The sequence below is a fragment of the Pipistrellus hanaki genome (genome assembly GCF_964339955.1).
Source record: "Pipistrellus hanaki genome assembly, chromosome: 13".
Classification (NCBI taxonomy): Eukaryota; Metazoa; Chordata; class Mammalia; order Chiroptera; family Vespertilionidae; genus Pipistrellus; species Pipistrellus hanaki.
Genome location: NC_140515.1, coordinates 6523301 through 6545444, shown reverse-complemented (window position 1 = coordinate 6545444; position 22144 = coordinate 6523301). Strand labels below are relative to the sequence as shown.

At 43.7% G+C, this 22144-nt stretch overlaps 1 protein-coding gene across 5 annotated transcripts in view; it reads left to right on the top strand.

Moving 5' to 3' along the window:
- The window catches only part of GXYLT2 (glucoside xylosyltransferase 2), a 195342-nt gene that overhangs the window by 63357 nt on the left and 109841 nt on the right, over positions 1 to 22144 (top strand). For 3 of the 5 annotated variants that reach the window (XM_084902083.1, XM_084902082.1, XM_084902080.1), the window contains one exon: positions 8755 to 8878. The exons of the other annotated variants lie outside the window; for them this stretch is intronic. In XM_084902083.1, coding sequence (XP_084758209.1) covers positions 8755 to 8878 — 124 coding nt within the window. The remainder of the gene's footprint in view (positions 1 to 8754; positions 8879 to 22144) is intronic. 5 annotated transcript variants of the gene reach the window in all.

Genomic DNA, 22144 nt, shown 5'->3' with positions numbered 1-22144 from the left:
TTTTCATTGTCATTTGTTTCCAGGATGTTTTTAATTTCTTCCTTGATTTTTCTGGTAACCCAGTCCTTGTTTTATAGCATGTTGTTTAGTCTCCATGTGTTTGATTTCTTTGGATTATTTTTATTGTAGTTAATTTCCAGTTTTATGCCACTATGATCTGAGAAGATGCTTGATATGATTTCTATGTTCTTGAATTTGAAGAGACTTTGCCTATTTCCCAAAATGTGGTCTATCTTTGAGAATGTCCCATGTGCACTTGAGAAGAATGTATATTCTGTGGCTTTGGGGTAGAATGTTCTGAAGATGTCGATTAATTCCATCTGGTTTAGGATTGATATTTCTTTGCTGATTTTTTGTTTAGATGATTTGTCGAAGGGTGACAGTGGGGTATTAAAATCTCCTACTATGATTGTATTGCTATTAATCTCTCCCTTAATGTCCTCCAGCAGTTTTTTTTAATGTATTTGGGTGCTCCCGTATTGGGTGCATATATATTTACCAGGGTTATTTCTTCTTGTTGGATTGCTCCCTTTAGTATTATGAAGTGGCCTTCATTATCTCTTATTATGTCCTTCACTCTGAGATCTAATTTGTCAGATATAAGTATTGCTACCCCAGCTTTTTTTTCATTTCCATTCACCAGGAAACCTTTTTCCATCCCTTCACCCTCAGTCTGTGGGTGTCTTTTTTTCTGAGGTGGTTTTCTTGTAAACAACGGATGTATGGGTGTTGTTTTCTTATCCAGTCTGTTACCCTATGTCTTTTGATTGGAGCGTTTAATCCATTTACATTTAAAGTTATTATTGATAAGTTACTTGTTGCCATTTTTATTCTATACCCCTGTGTTCCTTCTATGCTTCCTATTTATTTTTACAGTAGGCCCTTTAGCATTTCTTGCACTGCTGGTTTGGTGGAAATAAATTCCTTCAGTCCTTTTTTTGTCTGTGAAGCTCCTGATTTCCTCTTCAATTTTGATTGATAGCCTTTCTGGGTAAAGTATTCTTGGATTCAGACCCTTCCTTTTCATGACTTTGTATATTTCATCCCATTCCCTTCTGGCCTGATAAGTTTCTGTTGAGAAATCAGTTGTTAGTCTGATGGGGGTTCCTTTGTATGTAACTTTCTGTCTCTTCCTGGCTGCTTTTAAGATTCTTACTTTGTCATTGTTGTTTGCCAATTTAATTATAATGTGCTTTGGCGTCGGTCTACTGGGATTCATTTTGCTTGGGACTCTGGGAGCTTCTTGGATTTGTGTGGGTTTTTTCTTCTCTATCTAAGGAAAGTTTTCTGTCATTATTTCTTAAAATACTTTTTCCATGCCAACCTCAGTCTCCTTTCCTTCTGGAAACCCTATTATTCTAATATTGTTTTGTTTTGTATTGTCCCAAAGCTCCCGTAGGCTCTCCTCCTGCTTTTTAATTTTTTTTCTAGAAGCTGCTCTAATTGGGTATTTTTTTTTCCATCTTGTCTTCTAGCTCACTTATGCGGTCCTCTGCTTCTTCTAGTCTGCTCTTGATGCTTTCTATTGAGTTCTTCATAGTAGCGATGTTATTTTTCTTTTTTTTTTTTAAATAAATCTTTATTGTTCAGATTATTACAAATGTGATCCTCTTCCCCCCCTCAATTGCTCCCCTCCACCAGGTTCCCACCCCACCCTCTGTCCTTTCCCCATCCCCCATTGTCCTCATCCATAGGTGCACAGTTTTTGTTCAGTCTCTTCCCGCACCCTCACTCCCCTTTTCCCCGAGAATCGTCAGTCCACTCCCCTTCCATACCTCTAATTCTATTATATTCACCAGTTAATATTGTTCATCAGATTTTTTTTAATTCCCTTGGTTTTTAGATTCACTTGTTGATAGTTACGTATTTGTTGATCATAATTTTTATCTTTATCTTCTTCCCCTTCCTAAATAACCCCCTTCAGCAATTCATATAATTCTGGTTCGGCAGTGATGAACTCTTTTAGCTTTTTTTTATTTGTGAAGCTCTTTAACTGTCCTTTGATTCTGAGTGATAGCTTTGCTGGGTAGATTATTTTTGGCTGTAGGTTCTTGCTATTCATCACCTTGAATATTTCTTGCCATTCCCGTCTGGCCTGCATGGTTTCTGTTGAGAAATCAGCTGACAATCGTATGGGTGTTCCTTTATAGGTAACTACCTGCTTTTCTCTTGCTGCTTTTAATATTCTTTTTTTTTCTTTTGCTCTTGGAATTTTAATTATGATGTGTCCTGGTGTGGTCCTCTTTGGATTCCTTTTGTTTGGGGTTCTGCGTGCTTCCTGTACTTGTAAGTCTATTTCTTTCCCCAGGTGGGGGAAGTTTTCTGTCACTATTTCTTTCAGTATTCTTTCTGTATCTTGCTCTCTCTCTTCTTCTGGAATCCCCATAATTCTGATGTTGTTTCTCTTGAAATTGTCTCAGAGGTTTCTTACACTATCTTCAACTTTCTGGATTCTCTTATCTTCTCCCTTCTGCAGAGGAGTGTCCTCTGGCTCTTTGTGTTCTAAATCTTTGTCTTGATTCTTGTGATCTTCCAGTCTGTTTTTAGGACTTTGTATAATATTTTTTATTTCAGATAATGTTTTCGTCATTTCTTGTTGATTCTTTATTATTTCTAGTTGCTCCCTTTTCATATCCTCATAGGTCTCATTTATTTTATCGGCCTTTTTTAGGATATTTTTGAATAACCTTATAACTGTAGTTTTGAACTCAATGTCCAATCTTTTCTTTTCCTCCATCTCCTTCCTTTGTCTCCTTCCTCTTGTCTGCATTTTAGTTGTTTCCCTGATTTGATGGAATAGCTTTGTGTTCTAGGTGTTCTGGTAGAGCCCAGTAGCACAGCCTTCCCAGTTACCTGCGGTGGACAGTCTTGGTGTAGCCCTTTGTGGGCTGTGTGTGCAGTTTTGTTGTTAAGCCTTGCTTATTGTTGGTATCACTGGGAAGCTTTGATCTCCAAGCCAATTGGCTGTGAGGATCAGCAGAGTCTCAGCTAGGAGGGCTTCTGTACTCCGCTTGGATAGTGCGGGGTCTCGGGGTGGCACAGACAAGCTTTGGTTCCCTGTCAGTCTCGCCTTAGAAAAGACGTGTTCTCGGAGAGTTTTGGAAGAATGGTTGCAGACGCGCGCACCTCTTTGGTTAAGGCACAGACAAGCTTTGGGTTCCTGCCAGTCCCTCCTTAGAGAAAGCCAGCCTCTGGGGGAGCTTCTGTGCTCAGCCAGAGATTGGGCGGAATCTCAGGTTTGTGCAGACAAACTGTTTTCCCTTGGGCTCCTCCCCAAGTTCCGCAGTAATGGCCTCTGGCTTCACACACCTCTGAGAGATCTCTGCCTGCTGCCTGACAGTCTGGCCTCTCCCTGTCTGGGGCCGTCTATCAGAGCAATAGGCTGATTCTGCTTTCCTCTTGAACAAGAAAGCCAGTTGCGCGTTAGCTGTCCGCCCTCTCCGGGCACCTGGAGTAAGCCAGCAGCGAACTCAGCCTGGCCTGCGCCGGTAGTAAGCCAGCAGCAATCTCTGTCTGGCCCTTCCTCTCCCCGCGCTGGGAGTAAGCCAGCGCCTTTTCGCGCACACAGTTCTCCGTACCTTCACAGTTCCTGAGGTTCAGCGTGCCTTCTCTCTCCTTCCTAGATGGCAGAGCCTCCTCTCAGCTAGCTGTCCGGCACTTCAGGGCAATGCCTCCCCTGTTTTTCAGTTCTAACTTCAAATTTGTTGTGGTAGGCTGCATTCGGGTGTCTACCCTATGCCGCCATCTTGGTGTCTCGCGATGTTATTTTTCATTTCTTCCTGAGTCATCTTCATTTCCTCTTGGTTCTTCTTCATTTCCTCTTGGGTCTTACTCATATTGTCAAATTTGTCTTCCATTCTTTTTATTTATTTATTTATTTATTTATTTATTTATTTATTTTTTACATATTTTCTTGATTTTTTTTTATTGCCCCCCTCCCTCCCTCCCACACATCCCCTCCCTCCCCATAGTTTTATGTCCATTGGTTGTACTTATATGCATTTATACAAGTCCTTCGGTTGATCTATTATCTCCCCCTGATATCCCTACCCTCCCCACTGTAATTTGACAGTCTGCCTGTTGCTTTACTTTCTCTATATCTGTCTCTTGGATCCAAAAACTATGGTACATCTACACAATGGAATACTATGCTGCCATAAAGAAGAAGGAATTCTCATCATTTGCAGCAACCTGGATGTCTTCCATTCTTTTGAGCCATCTTATGATCATTACTCTGTATTCTTGCTCTGGTAGGTTGCTTGCCTCTAACTCGTTTACTTCCTTTTCTGGTGATGCCTGCTTTTCTTTCATTTGTGGGCTGTTTCTTTGTCTCTCCATGGTCTCTCTTTTCAGGATGTCTGGTTATGTAGATCTCTCTCTCCTGCGTTGGTTTAAAGGCACAAAATACAACACAACCAGGCACAACACACAAGGCACTGAACAGAACTGAATTTGCGATATTAATAACCTCCAATAAAGGTGACCACTAGGGAAAGGCAAATTAGGGGATAGGAGAGAAAGAGGAAGAGTAAAAAGAGAAGAGGGAGGGAGCAAAAGAAAAAGATAGAAAAAGGATATATATATATATATATATATATATATATATATATATATATTCCAAATGAAATTGGGAAACAGGGAGAAGAAAGAGAGAGAGAGAGAGAGAGAGAGAGAGAGAGAGAGAGAGAGAGAGAGAGAGAGAAAGAAATAGAATAAGAGATAAAAGGGGAATAAACTATATATATGGGGAGATAATTTCAATTGAACATCCACTAACTCCAACAAATGCTGGCAGCAGCACCTGGAGAATGATACAATCTACAACACCCCCTGATTTCCAGCAAAGGAAGGGAAAACAGAAGTAAAAATAAAACAGAAGTAAAAATAAAAAAAATAAAAAACAAAAAACAACAAACAAAAACCAATCAAATAAGAAAATACCAAGCAACCGCGACAAAAAAAGAATAACCAAAATATTCTCACTAAAAAGCATAAAAATACAATATAATCAACATTACCCCAAACAGCATCCAAAGGACATTGAGGAAAACAGTTTTTTTTGTTTGTTTGTTTTTTGCTAATTAATACAGCTCAGAGAGGGGTGTGTATGCACTTGGAACAGGAGATTGGAAATTAGATATATAGGTAGGGTAGAAATTTTAGCAGGGTGGGATACAGAAAGCGTAAGGAAAATCTAAAGCAGGAAAGGGTTAACATAAACAGGATAGCAAAAGGGGAAAGGTTAGAAAGAGAGTGATGGTGTAAAGGTTGTTTTGAGATAGGGTTAAACAATGTTAGAGGAGAAATGAAAATAAAATGAAGAACATTAATTCCAATGTAAAATAAAGAGAAAATAAAATGGCACTTAAAAAAATCAAAATGGCAGTAGTAATAATGCTTATTGAAACTAAAAATTTAATAATTAAAAAGTTAAAATCAAGTGAGGAAAAAAAGGAAAAAATTTGTTTCTTAAGTAAAAGATGCAAAAAATGAAAATAAAATAAAAAATAAAATAATAATTTAAAAAAAGAAAAAATGAAAAGAATTTAGCAAAAAAAGTGTTCAGTTGTGAAGGCCATTCACTTCTTCCATTATGCTGTTTGGCACGCCTGTTTCTCAGTCCAGACAGTACTGCAGTTCCCTTCGTTCTGCTGCACCTCAGTGGCGATTCCTTAGTTTCTTGGTTTTTGATAAAATAAAACTAGTAATAAACACAGTCAGTTTGTACTCCAGATCCTAGGTGGCAGTGTTTCTGGATTGATGTCCCCATCTTTTTGGCTGCTCTAGCCTTCTTTTTCTGTGGCACTCAATACCAGTTTTTTTTTTTTTTGTTTGTTTGTTTGTTTGTATTTGCCTCGGAGATGAATCCTGGATGATTTCTCCCCGTTCTGCTTCTCAGCTTCCAGAAAAGCAGTTTCCCCCTGCTGTCTCTTAGGCCCAGCCAATCTGCGTGATCTCTCCTTTGTAATCAGAAGCAAAGTGTTGCAGGGGAACCAGCCCAGGTGGGCGATGGGTATGTCTGCGCGCACTTACAAACAGACTGCTTTCCAACTCCTATGTTCTCCCTCCGTGTCGGATCAGAATGGGTTGCTTCCTAAAGAATCCCACTATTATCAACCTTGTGGACCCCCATCCACTCTCTTGAATCACACCAGACCCAACAGCGGGGGGCTTTTGTGGACACAGATTTCTGAGGTCCCAGCATGCACGCGCCTCTGCTGCCATAGCGGCGGCAGCTTCTGCGGCTGCTGCAACTGCCACTTTCACTGTTGGAAAACAGACAACCGGCGTCATCCCTGGAAAAATCCAACCTTTCTGTGGAATCCGCGTGTCTGCACCCGGTTGGGGCCCCCACAGTTATGTTTTTTTCAGGTCTCAGGTAAGGTCCCCAGTTGCAGCACTGATGTGGTTGTAAGAGGCAGCACGTACAAATGTTTACCTGGCTTATGCCATCTTCCAGGAAGTCCCCATACCTCTGATTCTATTATATTCACTAGTTAATATTGTTCATCAGGTTTTTTAATTCCCTTGGCTTTTAGTTTCACTTGTTGATAGTTACGTATTTGTTGATCATAATTTTTATCTTTATCTTCTTCCTCTTCCTAAAGAAACCCTTCAGCAATTCATATAATTCTGGTTTGGTGGTGATGAACTCCTTTAGCTTTTTCTAATTTGTGAAGCTCTTTATCTGGCCTTCGATTCTGAGTGATAGCTTTGCTGGTAGAGTATTTTTGGCTGTAGGTTCTTGCTATTCATCACCTTGAATATTTCTTGCCATTCCTGTCTGGCCTGCATGGTTTCTGTTGAGAAATCAGCTGACAATCGTATGGATGCTCCTTTATAGGTAACTACCTGCTTTTCTCTTGCTGCTTTTAATATTCTCTCTTTGTCTTTTGCTCTTGGAATTTTAATTTTGATGTGTCTTGGTGTGTTTCTCTTTGGATTCATTTTGTTTGGGGTTCTGGGTGCTTCCTGGACTTGTAAGTCTATTTCTCTCACCAGGTGGGGGAAGTTTTCTGTCACTATTTCTTTCAGTATGTTTTCTAGGTCCCAGCATGCGCGCGCCTCTGCTGCCATCTTGCTCTCTCTCTTCTTCTGGGACCCCCATAATTCTGATGTTGGTTCGTTTGAAATTGTCCCAGAGGTTTCTTACACTATCTTCAACTTTATAGATTCTCTTGTCTTCTTGCTTCTGTGGAGGAGTGTCCTCTGGCTCTTTGTGTTCCAAATCTTTGACTTGATTCTTGCGATCTTCCATTCTGTTTTTAGGACTCTGTATAATATTTTTTATTTCAGACAATGTATTCTTTATTTCTTATTGATCCCTTTTCCTATCCTCATAGGTCTTGTTTTATTGGCCTTTTCTAGGAAACTCTTGAAAAAACCTTATAAGTGTGGTTTTGAACTCTATATCCAGTCGCTTCTTGTCCTCCATTTCTTTTGCTTGTGATCTGTTTCCTTGTCTCGGCATTTTCACAGCTTCCCTGAGTTGGTAGGGTGGCTTTGTGTGCTAAGGTGTCCTATATGGTTGAGTGGGTCAGCCTCCCAGTTACCTGAGGTGGACAGTCTTGGTGTAGCCCTTTGTGGGCTGTGTGTGCTGTCTTGTTAAGCCTTGCTTGTTGTTGGTGTCACTGAGAAGCACTGATCTCCAAGCCAATTGGCTATGAGGATAAGAAGTGTCTCAGCTAGGAGGGCTTCTCTGCTCCACTTGGATGGGCGGAGTCTCAGGGTGGCACAGCCAAGCTTTGGTGAATCCCGAAGATCGGTTGCAGGCGCGCGCACCTCTTTGGTATAGGCGCAGACAAGCTTTAGATTCCTGTCTGTTGTTCCCTAGAAGAGTCCTATTCGCAGCGAATGAGAAAGCTAGCCACTGGAAGGGCTTCTGTGCTCTGCTTGGATGGGGCGGAGTCTCAGGGTGGTGCAGACAAGCTTTATTCAGCCTCTCCCTATGAGGGTCTGGTTTTTGAGTCCCCGCAGTAATGGCCACTGGCTTCACACACCTCCAAGAGATCTCTGCCCACTGTCTGACAGTCTGGCCTCTCCCTGTCTGGGGCTGTCTATCAGAGCAATCGGGTGGTTCTGTTTTCCTCCCACACAAGAAAGCCAGCTGCGCATTAGCTGTCCACCCTCTCCATGCACAGGGAGTAAGCCAGCAGCGAACTCGGCCTGGCCTCTCAACGCTCTGCAAGCAAGCCAGCAGCAAAGTCTGGCAGCCACCTTTTTGCGTGCACAGTTCTCCGCACCTTCACAGTTCCTGAAATTCTGTGTGCCTTCTCTTTCCTTTCCAGATGGTAGAGCTTTCTCTCAGCCAGCCGTCCGGTGATTCAGGGCGATGTTTCCCCATTTTCCAGTTCTAAATTTAAATTTGATGTGGTAGGCTGCATTCAGGTGTCTACCCTATGCCGCCATCTTGGTTTCTCTGCTTTTATTTTTAAAATTAAATTATTATTTTAAGACAGGAAAAGTGTGTTTTTCCTTAAGCTGCCACGCTTAAGGAAAGAGGTTCATTTGGGGCATGTTTTTCAAAGTAAAAATCACATCCCAACTCCCAGTCCCTGGTGCATTCAGTGTCCACAGCACATGTAACTGCTGTGACAGCCTGTGTCACTGTGTGCTGTGCCTGGAAGTCAGCAGCACTCCTCCACGTGCTTTTTTTTGGGGGGGGGGGGGCGGGGGGCGGTCCCTCTCCATTGTTTCTCAGTGGACAAGATGGATTTGCTGCTTCAGCTGCTCCAATGGTTTCCTCTTTTCCAGAACAGCATGATTCCAACAGGACTGGCTTGGGAGGACATGCTGTACCCTCTATACCAGAAGTACAAGAATGCCATCACGTGGGGAGACCAAGATTTATTAAATATTATTTTTTACTTCAATCCAGGTAGGTTGTTTTTCCAGAATGTCATTTGTATTTTAGTGTACCACCCAGCTCAACTCATAGAGGCATTCCAGCCAGGTCTCCTGAGAGCACCAGCCATGCTGCGCCCACCTGCTGGCTCAGGGGCGGGGGGGGGGGGGCGCGTTGTTGGGATTTCTTGGAAGCGGGTCTTTGTGCTGCTGACACAAAGACCAAATGGTAAAACCTCTGGATCCATTTTTTGAGAATCTCTCTTAGATTTTGCCAGCACGATTCTTCTGAGAAGTACAGTCAAAATTAATGGGAGGCACTGAAGTAAATGACAACGTTATCTAGGCATGAGGCCCTCCTCGCCTGAACACGTCTGGATTGGAGGGAATGGATTCTTGGGATCCTTAAAGGGAAGTGACTTATTCAAGGGTAAAGAGCCTGAATAAGGACTCAGGTTCCCAAGCCCCTTTTTGTTTTCATTTGGGCTGAAGGAAATTCTTTTTATATTGTTATATCCATGATATGGTGGAGTTGAGAGAGGGGGAGAAAAAAACATTTCTGGTGTTTTTATTTTGACACTTAAAACTAACAAAATTTCCTTTTAAAGACTTTGGCCTATGGTTGCAAATCACCCTGGACCCACCTGCTAAGTACCTTTATTTTATTTAACAAAGCTCTGGAATAATACCTAATCTCCTATATCTTTGAATCAAAAAAGATCAAATGCAGGGGGCGGGTGGCAGGGGGGTGGGGGCAGAAGCAGGTGGATAGTTTCTGGGAAAGATACCCAGTGCTCATTCGTTAGACAGAGGGAAAATGTTGCCATTCACTTGTGACATTTCAGTCCTTTGCGCTCTGATAATCAGGGATTTTCAAGTCCGCACCTTCTGCTTTTTCTTGCTCAGCACATTTCACTTTTTTTTTTTTTTATAGGTGTAGATGTGCTGGGTAAGATTCTTGACTGCAAATAAAAGGCCCCTGGAATCCGTCTAAATGCAAAGGGCACTTAAAAAAAAACACCAACCTTCTGCACATGGACACAGGGCAGACAGGCCAGCAGGCTCAGCGGAACCTGAAGTGGCAAAGAGAAATGATGGGGAGCCAGGTTGGACTTTCTTCCACTCAGGCTGGTTTTTCCTCTTTTAAAACTCATTCTCTGCTCCTCAGACCTCAAAGCTAAGGTCAGAGGTTTCAAACTCCAGGCCCAGCTGCACGTAATGACTGGCTGATCCCAACCTCACAGCCCCAGGGAGAGATCTGTTGGTTCTAGTGCAGCCAGTTAGGCAAGCGGTGCTTAGCGACAATGGCTGACATTTATTATGTACTAGTTGCCAGGTGTTGGTCTCAGCATTATCTTATTTAATCCTCAAAACAACACTGAGAATGTAAAGACAAAGCTACCGAGTGACAGATAACAAGCGCTGGAGCATGGCATGAGGCCAGGGCCCTCAGCTCCAGCCCTATGTATTTGGGAGGAGTTTTTGGAGAGGAGAATCTTAGCTGGGCAGCTACCCCACAGTGGATCTTTCTGCTGCATTATTTCTGTCCTTTCAATATTGCATTTTCCTTTCTGCTGAATGGCTAAAACTATCTTCCATAATCCTAATCTGTTTAAATTCCCAAACTGAAGAATTTAAATAATCTGTATAGTTGCCTCCCCAGATACCTTCTGAGCCTATTGCAGATTGTTTAAGGATATGACTAGTAAGTAAACAATGCTCAAAAAGAATCACAGCAACTTGTAATTAAGCCCCTTGTCTTTATTTTATTTTTCCCCCTCACCTTCTTGTCTTTTTTTTAAGACTGAAAACCAGCTGAGTAAATGCCTTCCTCACTACCCCTCTTAGATCCGTTGAATACAAGAATAAAGTAAAGTTCCCTGGCTTTAGATTGGTATTAGGTAACTCCTTGATTTTTTTATTTTATTTTTATTTTTATTTTTTAAATAAATCTTTATTGTTCAGATTATTACAAATGTTCCTCTTTTCCCCCCACCTCCATTGCTCCCCTCCACCATGTTCCCACCCCACCCTCTGCCCTTTCCCCACCCCCCATTGTCCTCATCCATAGGTGCACAGTTTTTGTTCAGTCTCTTCCTGCACCCCCACTTCCTTTTTCCCTGAGAATTGTCAGTCCACTCCCCTTCCACACCTCTGATTCTATTATATTCTATTATATTCTATTATATTCATCAGGTTAATATTGTTCATCAGGTTTTTTAATTCCCTTGGCTTTTAGTTTCACTTGTTGATAGTTACGTATTTGTTGATCATAATTTTTATCTTTATCTTCTTCCTCTTCCTAAAGAAACCCTTCAGCAATTCATATAATTCTGGTTTGGTGGTGATGAACTCCTTTAGCTTTTTCTAATTTGTGAAGCTCTTTATCTGGCCTTCGATTCTGAGTGATAGCTTTGCTGGTAGAGTATTTTTGGCTGTAGGTTCTTGCTATTCATCACCTTGAATATTTCTTGCCATTCCTGTCTGGCCTGCATGGTTTCTGTTGAGAAATCAGCTGACAATCGTATGGATGCTCCTTTATAGGTAACTACCTGCTTTTCTCTTGCTGCTTTTAATATTCTCTCTTTGTCTTTTGCTCTTGGAATTTTAATTTTGATGTGTCTTGGTGTGTTTCTCTTTGGATTCCTTTTGTTTGAGGTTCTAGGTGCTTCCTGGACTTGTAAGTCTATTTCTTTCACCAAGTAAAGAAAGTTTTCTATCACTGTTTCTTCCAGTATGTTTTCGGTATCTTCCTCTCTCTCTTCTTCTGGGACCCCCATAATTCTGATGTTGGTTTGCTTGAAATTGTCCCAGTGGCTTCTTACACTATCTTCAACTTTCTGGATTCTCTTATCTATTTTTTAAAAAAATATGTTTTATTGATTTTTTACAGAGAGGAAGAGAGAGGGATAGAGAGTTAGAAACGTCGATGAGAGAGAAACATTGACTAGCCACGTCTTGCACACCCCCTACTGGGGATGTGCCCGCAACCCAGGTACATGCCCTTGATCAGAATCAAACCTGGGACCTTTCAGTCCACAGACCAACACTCTACCAATGAGCCAAACCGGTTTTGGCTGGATTCTCTTATCTTCTTGCTTCTGTGGAGGAGTGTCCTCTAGCTCTTTGTGTTCCAAATCTTTGTCTTGATTCCTGTGATCTTCCATTCTGTTTTTAGGACTTTGTGTAATATTTTTTATTTCAGACAATGTTTTCTTTATTTCTAGTTGATCCCTTTTTATTTCTAGTTGATCCCTTTTTATTTCTAGTTGATCCCTTTTCATATCCTCATAGGTCTCGTTTATTTTATTGGCCTTTTTTAGGAAATTCTTGAAAAACCTTATAACTGTAGTTTTGAACTTAAAGTTCATTCTTTTACTCTCCTCCATCTCCTTCCTTTGTGTCCTGCCTCTTCTCTGAATTTTAACTGCTTCGCTGATTTGATGGAATAGTTTTCTGTGCTAAGTGTTTTGGTAGAGCCCAGTAGCACAGCCTTCCCAGTTACCTGAGGTGAACAGTCTTGGTGTAGCCCTTTGTGGGCTGTATGTGTAGTCTTGTTGTTAAGACTTCCTTGTTGTTGGTATCACTGGGAAGTGTTGATGTCCAAGCCAATTGGCTGTGAGGATCAGCAGTGTCTCAGCTAGGAGGGCTTCTGTGCTCCTCTTGGATGGGGCGGAGTCTCAGGGTGGCACAGACAAGCTTTGGTTCCCCACCTTAGGAAAGTCCTGTTTGCAGCGAGACCCACAAGATTGGTTGCAGGCGCACGCTCCACTTAGGTAAAGGCTGTTCTCGAGTTTTGTCTGCTCCCTGACAGCCAGTTTTTTCCCAGCTCAGAGTTGTCTCTCAGTGCAGTTGGGAGTTTTTTTTTTTTTTTTTTTTTTTTGTTTGTTTGTTTTTTGTTTTTGTTTTTGTTTTGTTTTTTCTCCTGGATGAGAAAGCCAGCCTCCTAGAGGGCTTCTGTGTTCCACTTGGATGGGGCGGAGACTCAGGGTGGTGCAGACAAGCTTTGGTTTCCCGTCAGCCCCTCCCCATGAGGTTCCAGTTCCTGAGTCCTGCAGTAATGGCTGCTGGCTCCACCCACCTCTAAGAGATCTCTGCCCACTGCCTGACAGTCCAGCCTCTCCCTGACTGGGGCTGTCTAACAGATCAATAGGGTTGTTTTGTTTTCCTCCCTAATAAGAAAGCCAGCTGCACATTAGCCGTGCGCCCTCTCTGCGCGTGCCGCAAGCAAACCAGCAGCGAATTCAGCGGCCGCCTTTTCTCGCGCACTGTTCTCCATGCCTTCACAGTTCCTGAGGCTCAGCATGCCTTCTCTCTCGTTCCAAGATGGTAGAGTCTCCTCTTAGCCAGCCATCTGGTGCTTCAGGGTGATGTTTCCAGTTGTAAATTCAAAATTGTTGTGGTAGGCCACATTCAGGTGTCTACCCTATGCCGTCATCTTGATTTCTCCTCCTTGATTTTTTTTACATATGTTGCCTGCATTTAATCTATTTTATACTTTATTCAAGAATTTTATTAAACATGAAGTCTTTGTCCCAGCTAGTATAGCTCAATGGTTAAGCACTGATCTATGAACCAGGAGGTCACAGTGGAATTTCTGCTGGGTTTTGGGCTCAATCCCTAGTTGGGGGCATTAAGGAGGCAGCCAATTAATGATTCTCATCATGGATGTTTCTACTCTCCCTCCCTCTTCCTTCCTCTCTGAAATGAATAAAAATATTTTTAAACAAACAAACAAACAAACAAATAAACATGAGGTCTTTAAACTGAAATCCAGTGCTATCCATCACATTGAAAGGTTTTTATTTGTTTATATTGTTTGTGAGCACTTTCTATAAACTTAAACAAACTACATTTAAAAAAAATAGTTTTTTTCACCTCTATCCCTGGCAAGGAGAGACAGAGAAAAGATTGTCCCTGACAGGAGATAAATATGCTTATTATAATGGTTCTTTGGGTTGCTACAGGTGAAGCAATGCATGCAAAATGGAACATATTTCTAGATATCATTATTATATACTAGAGGCCTGGTGCACAAAATCCATGCAAGGTGTGTGTGTGTGTGTGTGTGTGTGTGTCCCTCAGCCCAGACTGCACCTTCTCCAATCTGGGACCCCTCGAGGGATGTCTGACTGCCTGTTTAAGCTCAGCTGGGATTGGGCCTAAACAGACAGTCAGACATTCCTCTCACAATCCAGAACTGCTGGCTCCCAATCGCTTGCTTGCCTGCCTGCCTGATTGCGCCTAATTGCTTCTTTCTGCCAGACAGATAACCCCCTAACCACTCTCCTGCCAGCCTGATCGACACCTAACTGCCCTCCCTTGCTAGCCTGGTCCCTAACTGCCCTCCCCTGCAGGCCTGGTCCCTCCCAATCGCCCTCCCCTGCTGGCCATCTTGTGGTGGCCATCTTGTGTCCACATAGGGGCAGCCATCTTTGACCACATGGGACAGCCATCGTGTGTGTTGGAGTGATGGTCAATTTGCATATCACCTCTTTATTATATAGGATATCCTGTAGCCAATTGTATCACTATTACAATATGTTTAAAAGTCATTAGCTACAAAGGGGTTTTACAACTCATGCTGTAATTAGATGCAAGCCTGTGGGTGGGTGATTGCAGTGCTGGGTGATAGGCTGGTATAAGAGGAGACAGTTGAAATCCATGGAGGGCATACAGGTGGGTCAGGCTACAGGTCATTTCCTGGCAGGTGAGCTAAGGCAGCTTCTTCAAGGGTTGGAAGACTGAGCTCACACCTTTACAGGTAAATTTTAGTTCAAGAGCAGAATCCCATAGAAAAGGTAGATTTGACAAGAATCAAAAGGAACTCTATGTAGAAAAAAGTGCTTGGGTTAATGCCCCAAGACTGCAAGGAAAGGAAACTCTACTCAGGCAAGGATGCAGGGACAGACCAGGAGCAATGGACGAGATCATGCTTGATCTCGTGTTGTCATGAGAACAAGCTCTGGAAGCTGCAAAGGGCCAAAGCTGATTTTTTTCATCCCTCATGGTCTCTATGCCTCTCTGATTCTATTTTACTGTTTAGAAAGTGTTAACGTAAAAACCATTGAAACCTGTAAAGAATTTTTGTGAGTTTATTTGAGCCAAACTGTTGACATATGCCGGGAAGCAGATCCTCAACGAATTTAGATAATGCTCTGGAGAAATAGCAGGTTACATTTGTATTTATACATTGCCATCAAAGGAGGGACATAGGTGGGTTACATGAAATCCATTGGTGATAGACTAGAGAGGCAGGAGAAAGCAAAGCGGGGAAACACCTGGGATTGGATAAAAGTAAAATGATGGACACATACTTAGGTGGGTGCAGGAACAATTAACATGATAATAATGAAGGAATTTGTGGTCTCTGTCCTGGCACCTAGCACATCAGTTTGTGTCCCAAGGGGTCCAGAAAAAGGGAAGTTACAAGTTACCCAGACATTTCAAGGGTGTGTTATCATAGATGCAAAAAGACAGGTAGGCTCAGTTAAGGTAAATCTTGACCTTGTCAGTGAAGATACGGGCCTAGGAGGTGACTGCCCACCATAGCTGCTTTTAGTTTAATTTCAGGCCATCCTTTGTGGTTTAGGTCTCTGAGTCTGCAAGACCGCCATGCAGGCCTCCCCTGAGCTGTCATGTTTGCATGTGGCCCCTTTCGTCAACACAAGCATTCTCTATTTGCACATGGCCCAAACCCTGAGGTTGTTTTGAACAATCTTACAAGCCCAAATTAATTATGCTGTTTCCTATGTTTTCTAATTCAAGATGATGATGATGATGAGAGAAAGAGAAAAAGAGAGAGAGAGAGAGAGAGAGAGAGAGAGAGAGAGAGAGAGAGAGAGATTGACTGTCTCAGCCTGTGAATTGATTCCTAGCTTAACTTTGAATCAGTTCTTTTTTGATAAGGATACCCTCTTGATCTGGTCATCAGGGGTCAAAGGAGCAAGGTATGTGGCATTTCTCTCTCTCAAACATGACCAGGTCTGTCTCTGCTTTGAGGCAATTTTTAGAAAAGTGGGTTGTTAGCAGATAAGGAAATGAAACTCGCCAAGTATAGATGACGAGGCAGGGCATCCAACCAGGATAGAAAAGGTGGGGTTCTGCCCACAGGGAGAGAGAAGAGCTGAAGTGCCCCATGAGATATATAGATTTTCTGTAAGTTCCGTATGATATAGGAAGTTAGGAGAGTTTACTGGGGCCACAGGGAGCAGGACACATAGTCACATGGAACATGTCTCTTCAGTGGCCTAGTCTTAACCCTGACAAGGCCACTGAAGAGACATGTTCCATGTGACTTATACTGCCAGTGATCACTAGAGCTCTGCACTTGAGTGTGCAATCATATTGTATACTCACTTGTTAACGAAAAAAACAAAACAAAAACAAAAAGCCAACATTGAAACCTGTAAAGAATTTTTGTGAGTTTATTTGAGCCAAACTATCGACATATGCTGGGAAGCGGAAGCTCAATGGATTGAGATAATGCTCCGAAGAATGGCGGGTTACATTTCTATTTATACATTGCAATCAAAGGAGGGACATAGGTGGGTTACATGAAATTCATTGGTTATGGATTAAGGAGGCGGAAGAAAGCAAAGCGGTGGGAAACCCCTGGGATTGGATAAAAAGTAAAATGATGGTGAGTGCAGGAACAATTTACATGATAACGAAGGAATTTGAGGCATCTGTCCTGGTGCCCACCACATTTGGTTGTGCCCCAGGGACTCCAGAAAAAGGGAAGTTACAAGTTACCCAGACATCTCATAGATATGTTATCTTAGAGTCAGGGAGGCAAATGGGCTCAATAAAGAAGATCTAAGTTGATCTTTGTCAGGTGAAATAGGACATGACTACCCACTATAACCTGTTTGTAGTTAGATATTTAATTTTCAAACCATCTTTTGTGGTTATTTTAGGTCTGTGAGTTTGCAAGACTGCCACACATGCCTCCTCTGAGCATGACAGGTTAGCATGTGGCTCTTTTCCTTTACACACTCCACCAAAAGCACCCAGCAATTGACAGTTATGAGCGTGTTGTTGAGGGGAGGGGTTGACAGGCTCAATTATTTGGTATTAGCACTGTTTGAGGAAACTGGTAATAAATCATTGTTCTGGGAGTCTGGGAAATTTGTGAGCTCTGATATAAAACATAAGCATAAAGATTGAAGGGCCCTCATGAAAAGAGGCTGTGTCTACTTTGTCTTTCACAACATAAAGTTTAATGTCTTAAATAGAGTTGGTCTTCAGAACTGTTGGTTGGTTGAATGAATGAAATTAAGATAATGGAGTGAAAGAAGGAAGTAGATGGAAGAGAAAGGTAAGTTAGAGGAAAGTTAGAGGAAAGGTTAAGTGGGGAGAGAAAGGAAAGTAAGAAAGGAGAAAGATACAGATGGTAGAGGAAAGTATACGGTTTCATTCATTCGTTCCTTCAGCAAATTTCTTGAGCACCTGATATGTGCTGCCATGTGGTTAGGCACTAGTATATGGAAGCAGACAGAATAGGCAAAGTGCTGTTTTCATAAAACCTACTTTTTATTGGAAGAGGTAGACTTTCAACGAATAATAACTAGTCATTCAAAATTATAAATTGTGATAAATGCTATGAAGGAAACAAATGTGGGATTGAAAAAGAGACTACCAATGCTGAAAGGAGAGAAGAACTTTAGATTGTGAGATTGGAAAGTAAACCTTTGAAGAATTAATTGCTGTCTTTTGGAACAAGGTACGTTCTTGGAAATGGAAGAAGATTAGGCTGGGTAAGCAAAACGTATTAACAAAATGAAACAAACAAAACAGACTCTGTTCTATTGATACAGTGTAGTAACTAAGCAGCAAGCTTTTTTTTACTGTGAAGTTAAAATAACAGGAAGAATCTATTCCATAACCTTAGAGATTCCAAGACTTTGAAATAATCAGAAGTGTAAGCGACAGTAAATTCATACAATACTTTGCAAGTAGTTAGGAGGCTCTGGAAATAAATTTAAACTCCTGAAAGAATCACAAAGACATTTCAGAACCATAGATGGTCAGTTAATGAAGTTAATGATGAGTTTCTTTTTATTTATTTACAAGAGGCCTAGTGTACGAAATCTCAGCCTACACCCTCTCCAATCTGGGACACCTTGGGGGATATTAGACTGCTGGTTTGGGATCAGGCCTAAACCGGCAGTCAGACATCCCTCTCACAGTCCAGGACTGTTGGCTCCCAACTGATCACTTCTCTACCTGGCTGATTGCCCTAACCATTTCTGCCTGCCAGCCTAATCACCCCCAAACTACTCCCTTGCCAGCCTGATCAATGCCTAACTGCTTCCCTGCCAGCCCAATCACTCCCAACTGCCCTCCCCTGTCGGCCCAGTCACCCCCAACTGCCCTTCCCTGATAGTCAAGTCGCCTCTAACTACCCTCCCTTGCCAGCCTGGTCACCTCTAACTGCCCTCCCCTGCGGGCCTGGTCATCCCTAACTGCCCTTACCTGCTGGCCTGATTGCCCACAACTGCCTTCCCCTGCTGGTCAGCTTGTGGTGGCTATCTTGTGACGACATGGGGGTGGCCATTTTGTGTGAGGATGTGATGGTCAATTTGCATATTACCTCTTTATTATACAGGACTAGAGGCCCAGCACATGAAATTCATGCATGGATATGGTCCCTAGGCCTGGCCTGTGGTCAGGGCCACCTTTCCTGGCTGCCGGCAGCTGGCCCCGACTCCCCCCCCCCCCTCAGTTCCCACTTGCCATCAGGAGATTGGAGCCTGCCGGCTTGTAGGAGGGACTAGGAGATGGTCAGTGTACCTCATAATGACTGGTCAAGTGGTCCTTCTGGTCATTCTGCCATTCTGTCGATTTGTATATTATATATATAGATACACACACACACACACACACACACACACACACACACACACTAGAGGCCAGGTGCACAAAATTTGTGCACAGGTAGGACAGAATGGGGCCTGGACAGCAATCAGGGCCAATCTGTGAGGCAACTGGCTGGGCAATTGCTCCCCCCCTCCCCCGACCCTCCTGCTGCCACCTGCCTTGGCTGGCCTGGGGTCTACGGGCTGGGGACAGCCCCTGTGTTGAGTGTCTGCCCTCTGATGGTCAGTGTGTGTCATAGCAACTGTTGTTCCACTGTTTGGTCCACCGTTCAGTCTGCTGTTTGGTCAATTTGCATATTAGGCTTTTATTATATAGGATGTGCTCCAATCCTACTTCCAGGGAAAGGGGCAAAGGAGCGTTGCTGAAAGTGACAAGGGAGGCAGCAGGATGAACTTTTTTTGGGGGGGGAAGAGTTTCCTCCTGATGAGGGTCTTCAAAGGACAGCAGCCTGCTGCTACCCTCTGTCTCCAGAGACACATTTCTGATTGGCATCTGGCAGGACAGCAATTGCAGGTACAGGAGTGGGAGTGCCTTTCTGCATGCAGCTCCCTGGAGAGTCTCTTCCAGCCAAGGAAAGCTTTGTTCTAATCATTTATTCTGGAAACAGTGCTGCTGGGTGGTCTTGGGAAGGGGGACAGAATGGAGGTGGGCATGGCAGGGCAGAAGGAAGTATGGGGTAGAAGAGTGGGGGTAGTGGAGGAAGAGGTGAAATCTGTGTGTTGGAGGCAGGGAGGGCTGGTGCAGAAGGAAAGTTTGGATCAGCATAGGAAGGTTTGGAGGTACTGGGGAGTAAGAGGGACCAGCAGATGCCAGACCAGGGGAAAGGATCTACGGAATCAGGTAGGGGTCCGTAAGGCTTAGTATAGACTAATTCCCTTCCCCAGGCCCTGACATCCCAGGTAGCTAGTGGGAGGGGTCCATAGTGAGGTGCTGAGCCCCCTACACTTTGTGTCTGAGATTCCAGAACATGTGGCTAACATGCCCCACCCCTGCCACCCCTGCCGAAGGGCTGCCATTTGGAATGCATTTGCTGACACATGGATGGTTTTTAAGTTAATGCATTTTAATTCACTCTGTTTCCCACTTGTCATTTTTTATTGAAAAGGTGGAGTCTGCTGGTGTGTGTTCCTTTGTGGGGGTGACAAGGATGTTCTCCACGGGCAGAGATCCAATGAGAGACAGAGACAAAAGGCCCAGTGAGACATGGGGAATGAATAAACAGGATCATAGAGCAAGGAACAGGGAGAGAGGTGCACAGGTGAGACAGACACATGACACAGGGTGCTGTGGATGGGGACAGAGCTTCCTGGCCTGGTGAGTGGCTCATTCGGTGGAGTAGCAGCTCTGTGGGCACCCAGAGCTCAGCTCCCAGGTCCAGGAAGTAGGCTTTCAATTATCCTGAAAGCCCTGGATAATTGGAGCTAATTACATGTGTCCAAACAGCCTCAGCAGAGGCCATAGGCCAGCCACCCTTCCCTTGCCCTGTCCTCTGTGTACTCACTGCAGCAAAGGGGCTTTGCTGGCACAGCTAGGGCTGAGCACCTGAGGGAAGGGCGTGCTGGCAGAGAGCCCCAGGGACTCAGAGGTTGGGGTGAGCCCTCCACTTCCAGAGCACTCTCAATCCCACAATTACACACTTCAGCACGCTGCGGTTCAGGGATGGCAGATTGCAGCTGGGTTAGCAATTGGACCAGAACTTGGTCTGAGCTCCCTTTGGCCTTGTGCTGAGCGGGCCCTGGCAGCATGGGCCCCAGAATTTGGGTCCTTAGGTCTATTATTTTGGCCTCCTGAGCATTCCCATCTCTGCCAAGATTCCAGATAGGGCTCTCTCCTTGTATCCTGCCACGGGGAGTGCCTATCTGGAACTGAGGCTGTGGGATGAGAAAGGGGCAGAGTCTGGTGCTTGGCTTTTGGTGATCAGTTTGTCTCTGCCTGGATGCACCACAGGACCCCAAAAGAGTAACTTTTCTAGGCTTTCATTTGTGCGTCCATACTGCGCATGCCTCCTCTGAGACACGGAGTCCAAGGGGAAGGAGAAAGGTGGGGATTCCTCATGTGTGAATGAGGCTTTACACTTTGAACTGCTGGCCTGAATCTGTGACCTAATTTTATGGTTTGAAGACCCTTTGGCAGGTTGGCTGGAGTGGTGGCAGGATAGGGTTTTATATTTCTACTAGAGACCCAGCGCGTGAAATTCATGGTAAGTACAGTGTGTAGGCCTGGTCTGTGATCAGGGCCATCTTCCCCAGTTGCGTGTAGCCAGCCCTGTCCCCCACTGCCACCCACCCCCAGTTTCCAATTTGCCATCAGGTGATCAGAGCCTGCTGGCCAGGGAAAGGGACCAAGGTGGTCAGTGAGCCTCATAGTGACTGTTCCACCATATGTTCTTGTTGTTCTGCCATGTAATTTGCATATTACCCTTTTATTATATAGGATAGAGGCCTGGTGCACAGGTGTGGACCATCCAGCCTGCTCTGATGGGGGCCCTGGATTGGGGTGGGGGTCCCTGCTGGGGGCCAGGGCTGGTTGGGGAAAAGGGCAGTGGGTGGTTTGCATGCTGGTCATGCCCCCAATCAGGGTGGGGGGGTCCCTGCTGGGGGGTGAGGCCAGCCAAGACAAGGGGCCGTGGTCGTTCTGGTCTCTGGTTGTTCTGCAGTTTTGGTTGTTGGACTTTTATTATATAGGATTTTTACAATTACAATTGACGTTTACTATTATATTAGTTTTAGGCATACAACATAGTGATTAGACTTGTATATAACTTACAAACAGATAACCTAATAAGTCTAGTGCCCACCTAGCACCATACAGCATTATTACAATATAGTTGAGTATATTCCTACATCCCAGTGATTATTTTATAACTGAAAATTTGTACTATTTACTCCCTTCATCTTTTCACCCAGCTCCCCCACCCCCAATACTCCAGAAAGGAGGAGTATTAGGGGTGGGGGAGCTGGGTGAAAAGATGAAGGGAGTAAATAGTGCAAACCACCAGTTTGTTCTCTGTAATGAGAAGCTTCTTTATCTATGTAAAATGGAGAGGAAAAATGCCAAGACACAGGGTTTGACTTGAAAAGATGTTTTAATATGAATTTCAGTAGTTTCAGCAGGGGTTTGGAATTGTAAATGATTCATTCTAGGGGAATGGATGTAGTGACAGGGACACAGGGTCCAGAGTAATGCTATGCCTGACTCAGAAGTCAGGGACAGCTTACAGGAAGCAGGCCAAGCCAATTCCAGGCCAGGGTCCACAGTGCACTGTGCTGTGGGAAGGTGAGGGAGTGCCAAGGGGAGTGAAGTTTCCCAAGGTTGTGCACACCATCAGCAGCAGTGGCAGCGGCAGCAGCAGCAGTGGCTAGGATATTCACAATAGAGGTAGTAAGAAAGAAAATGTAAGAGAAGAAAAAAATTAATA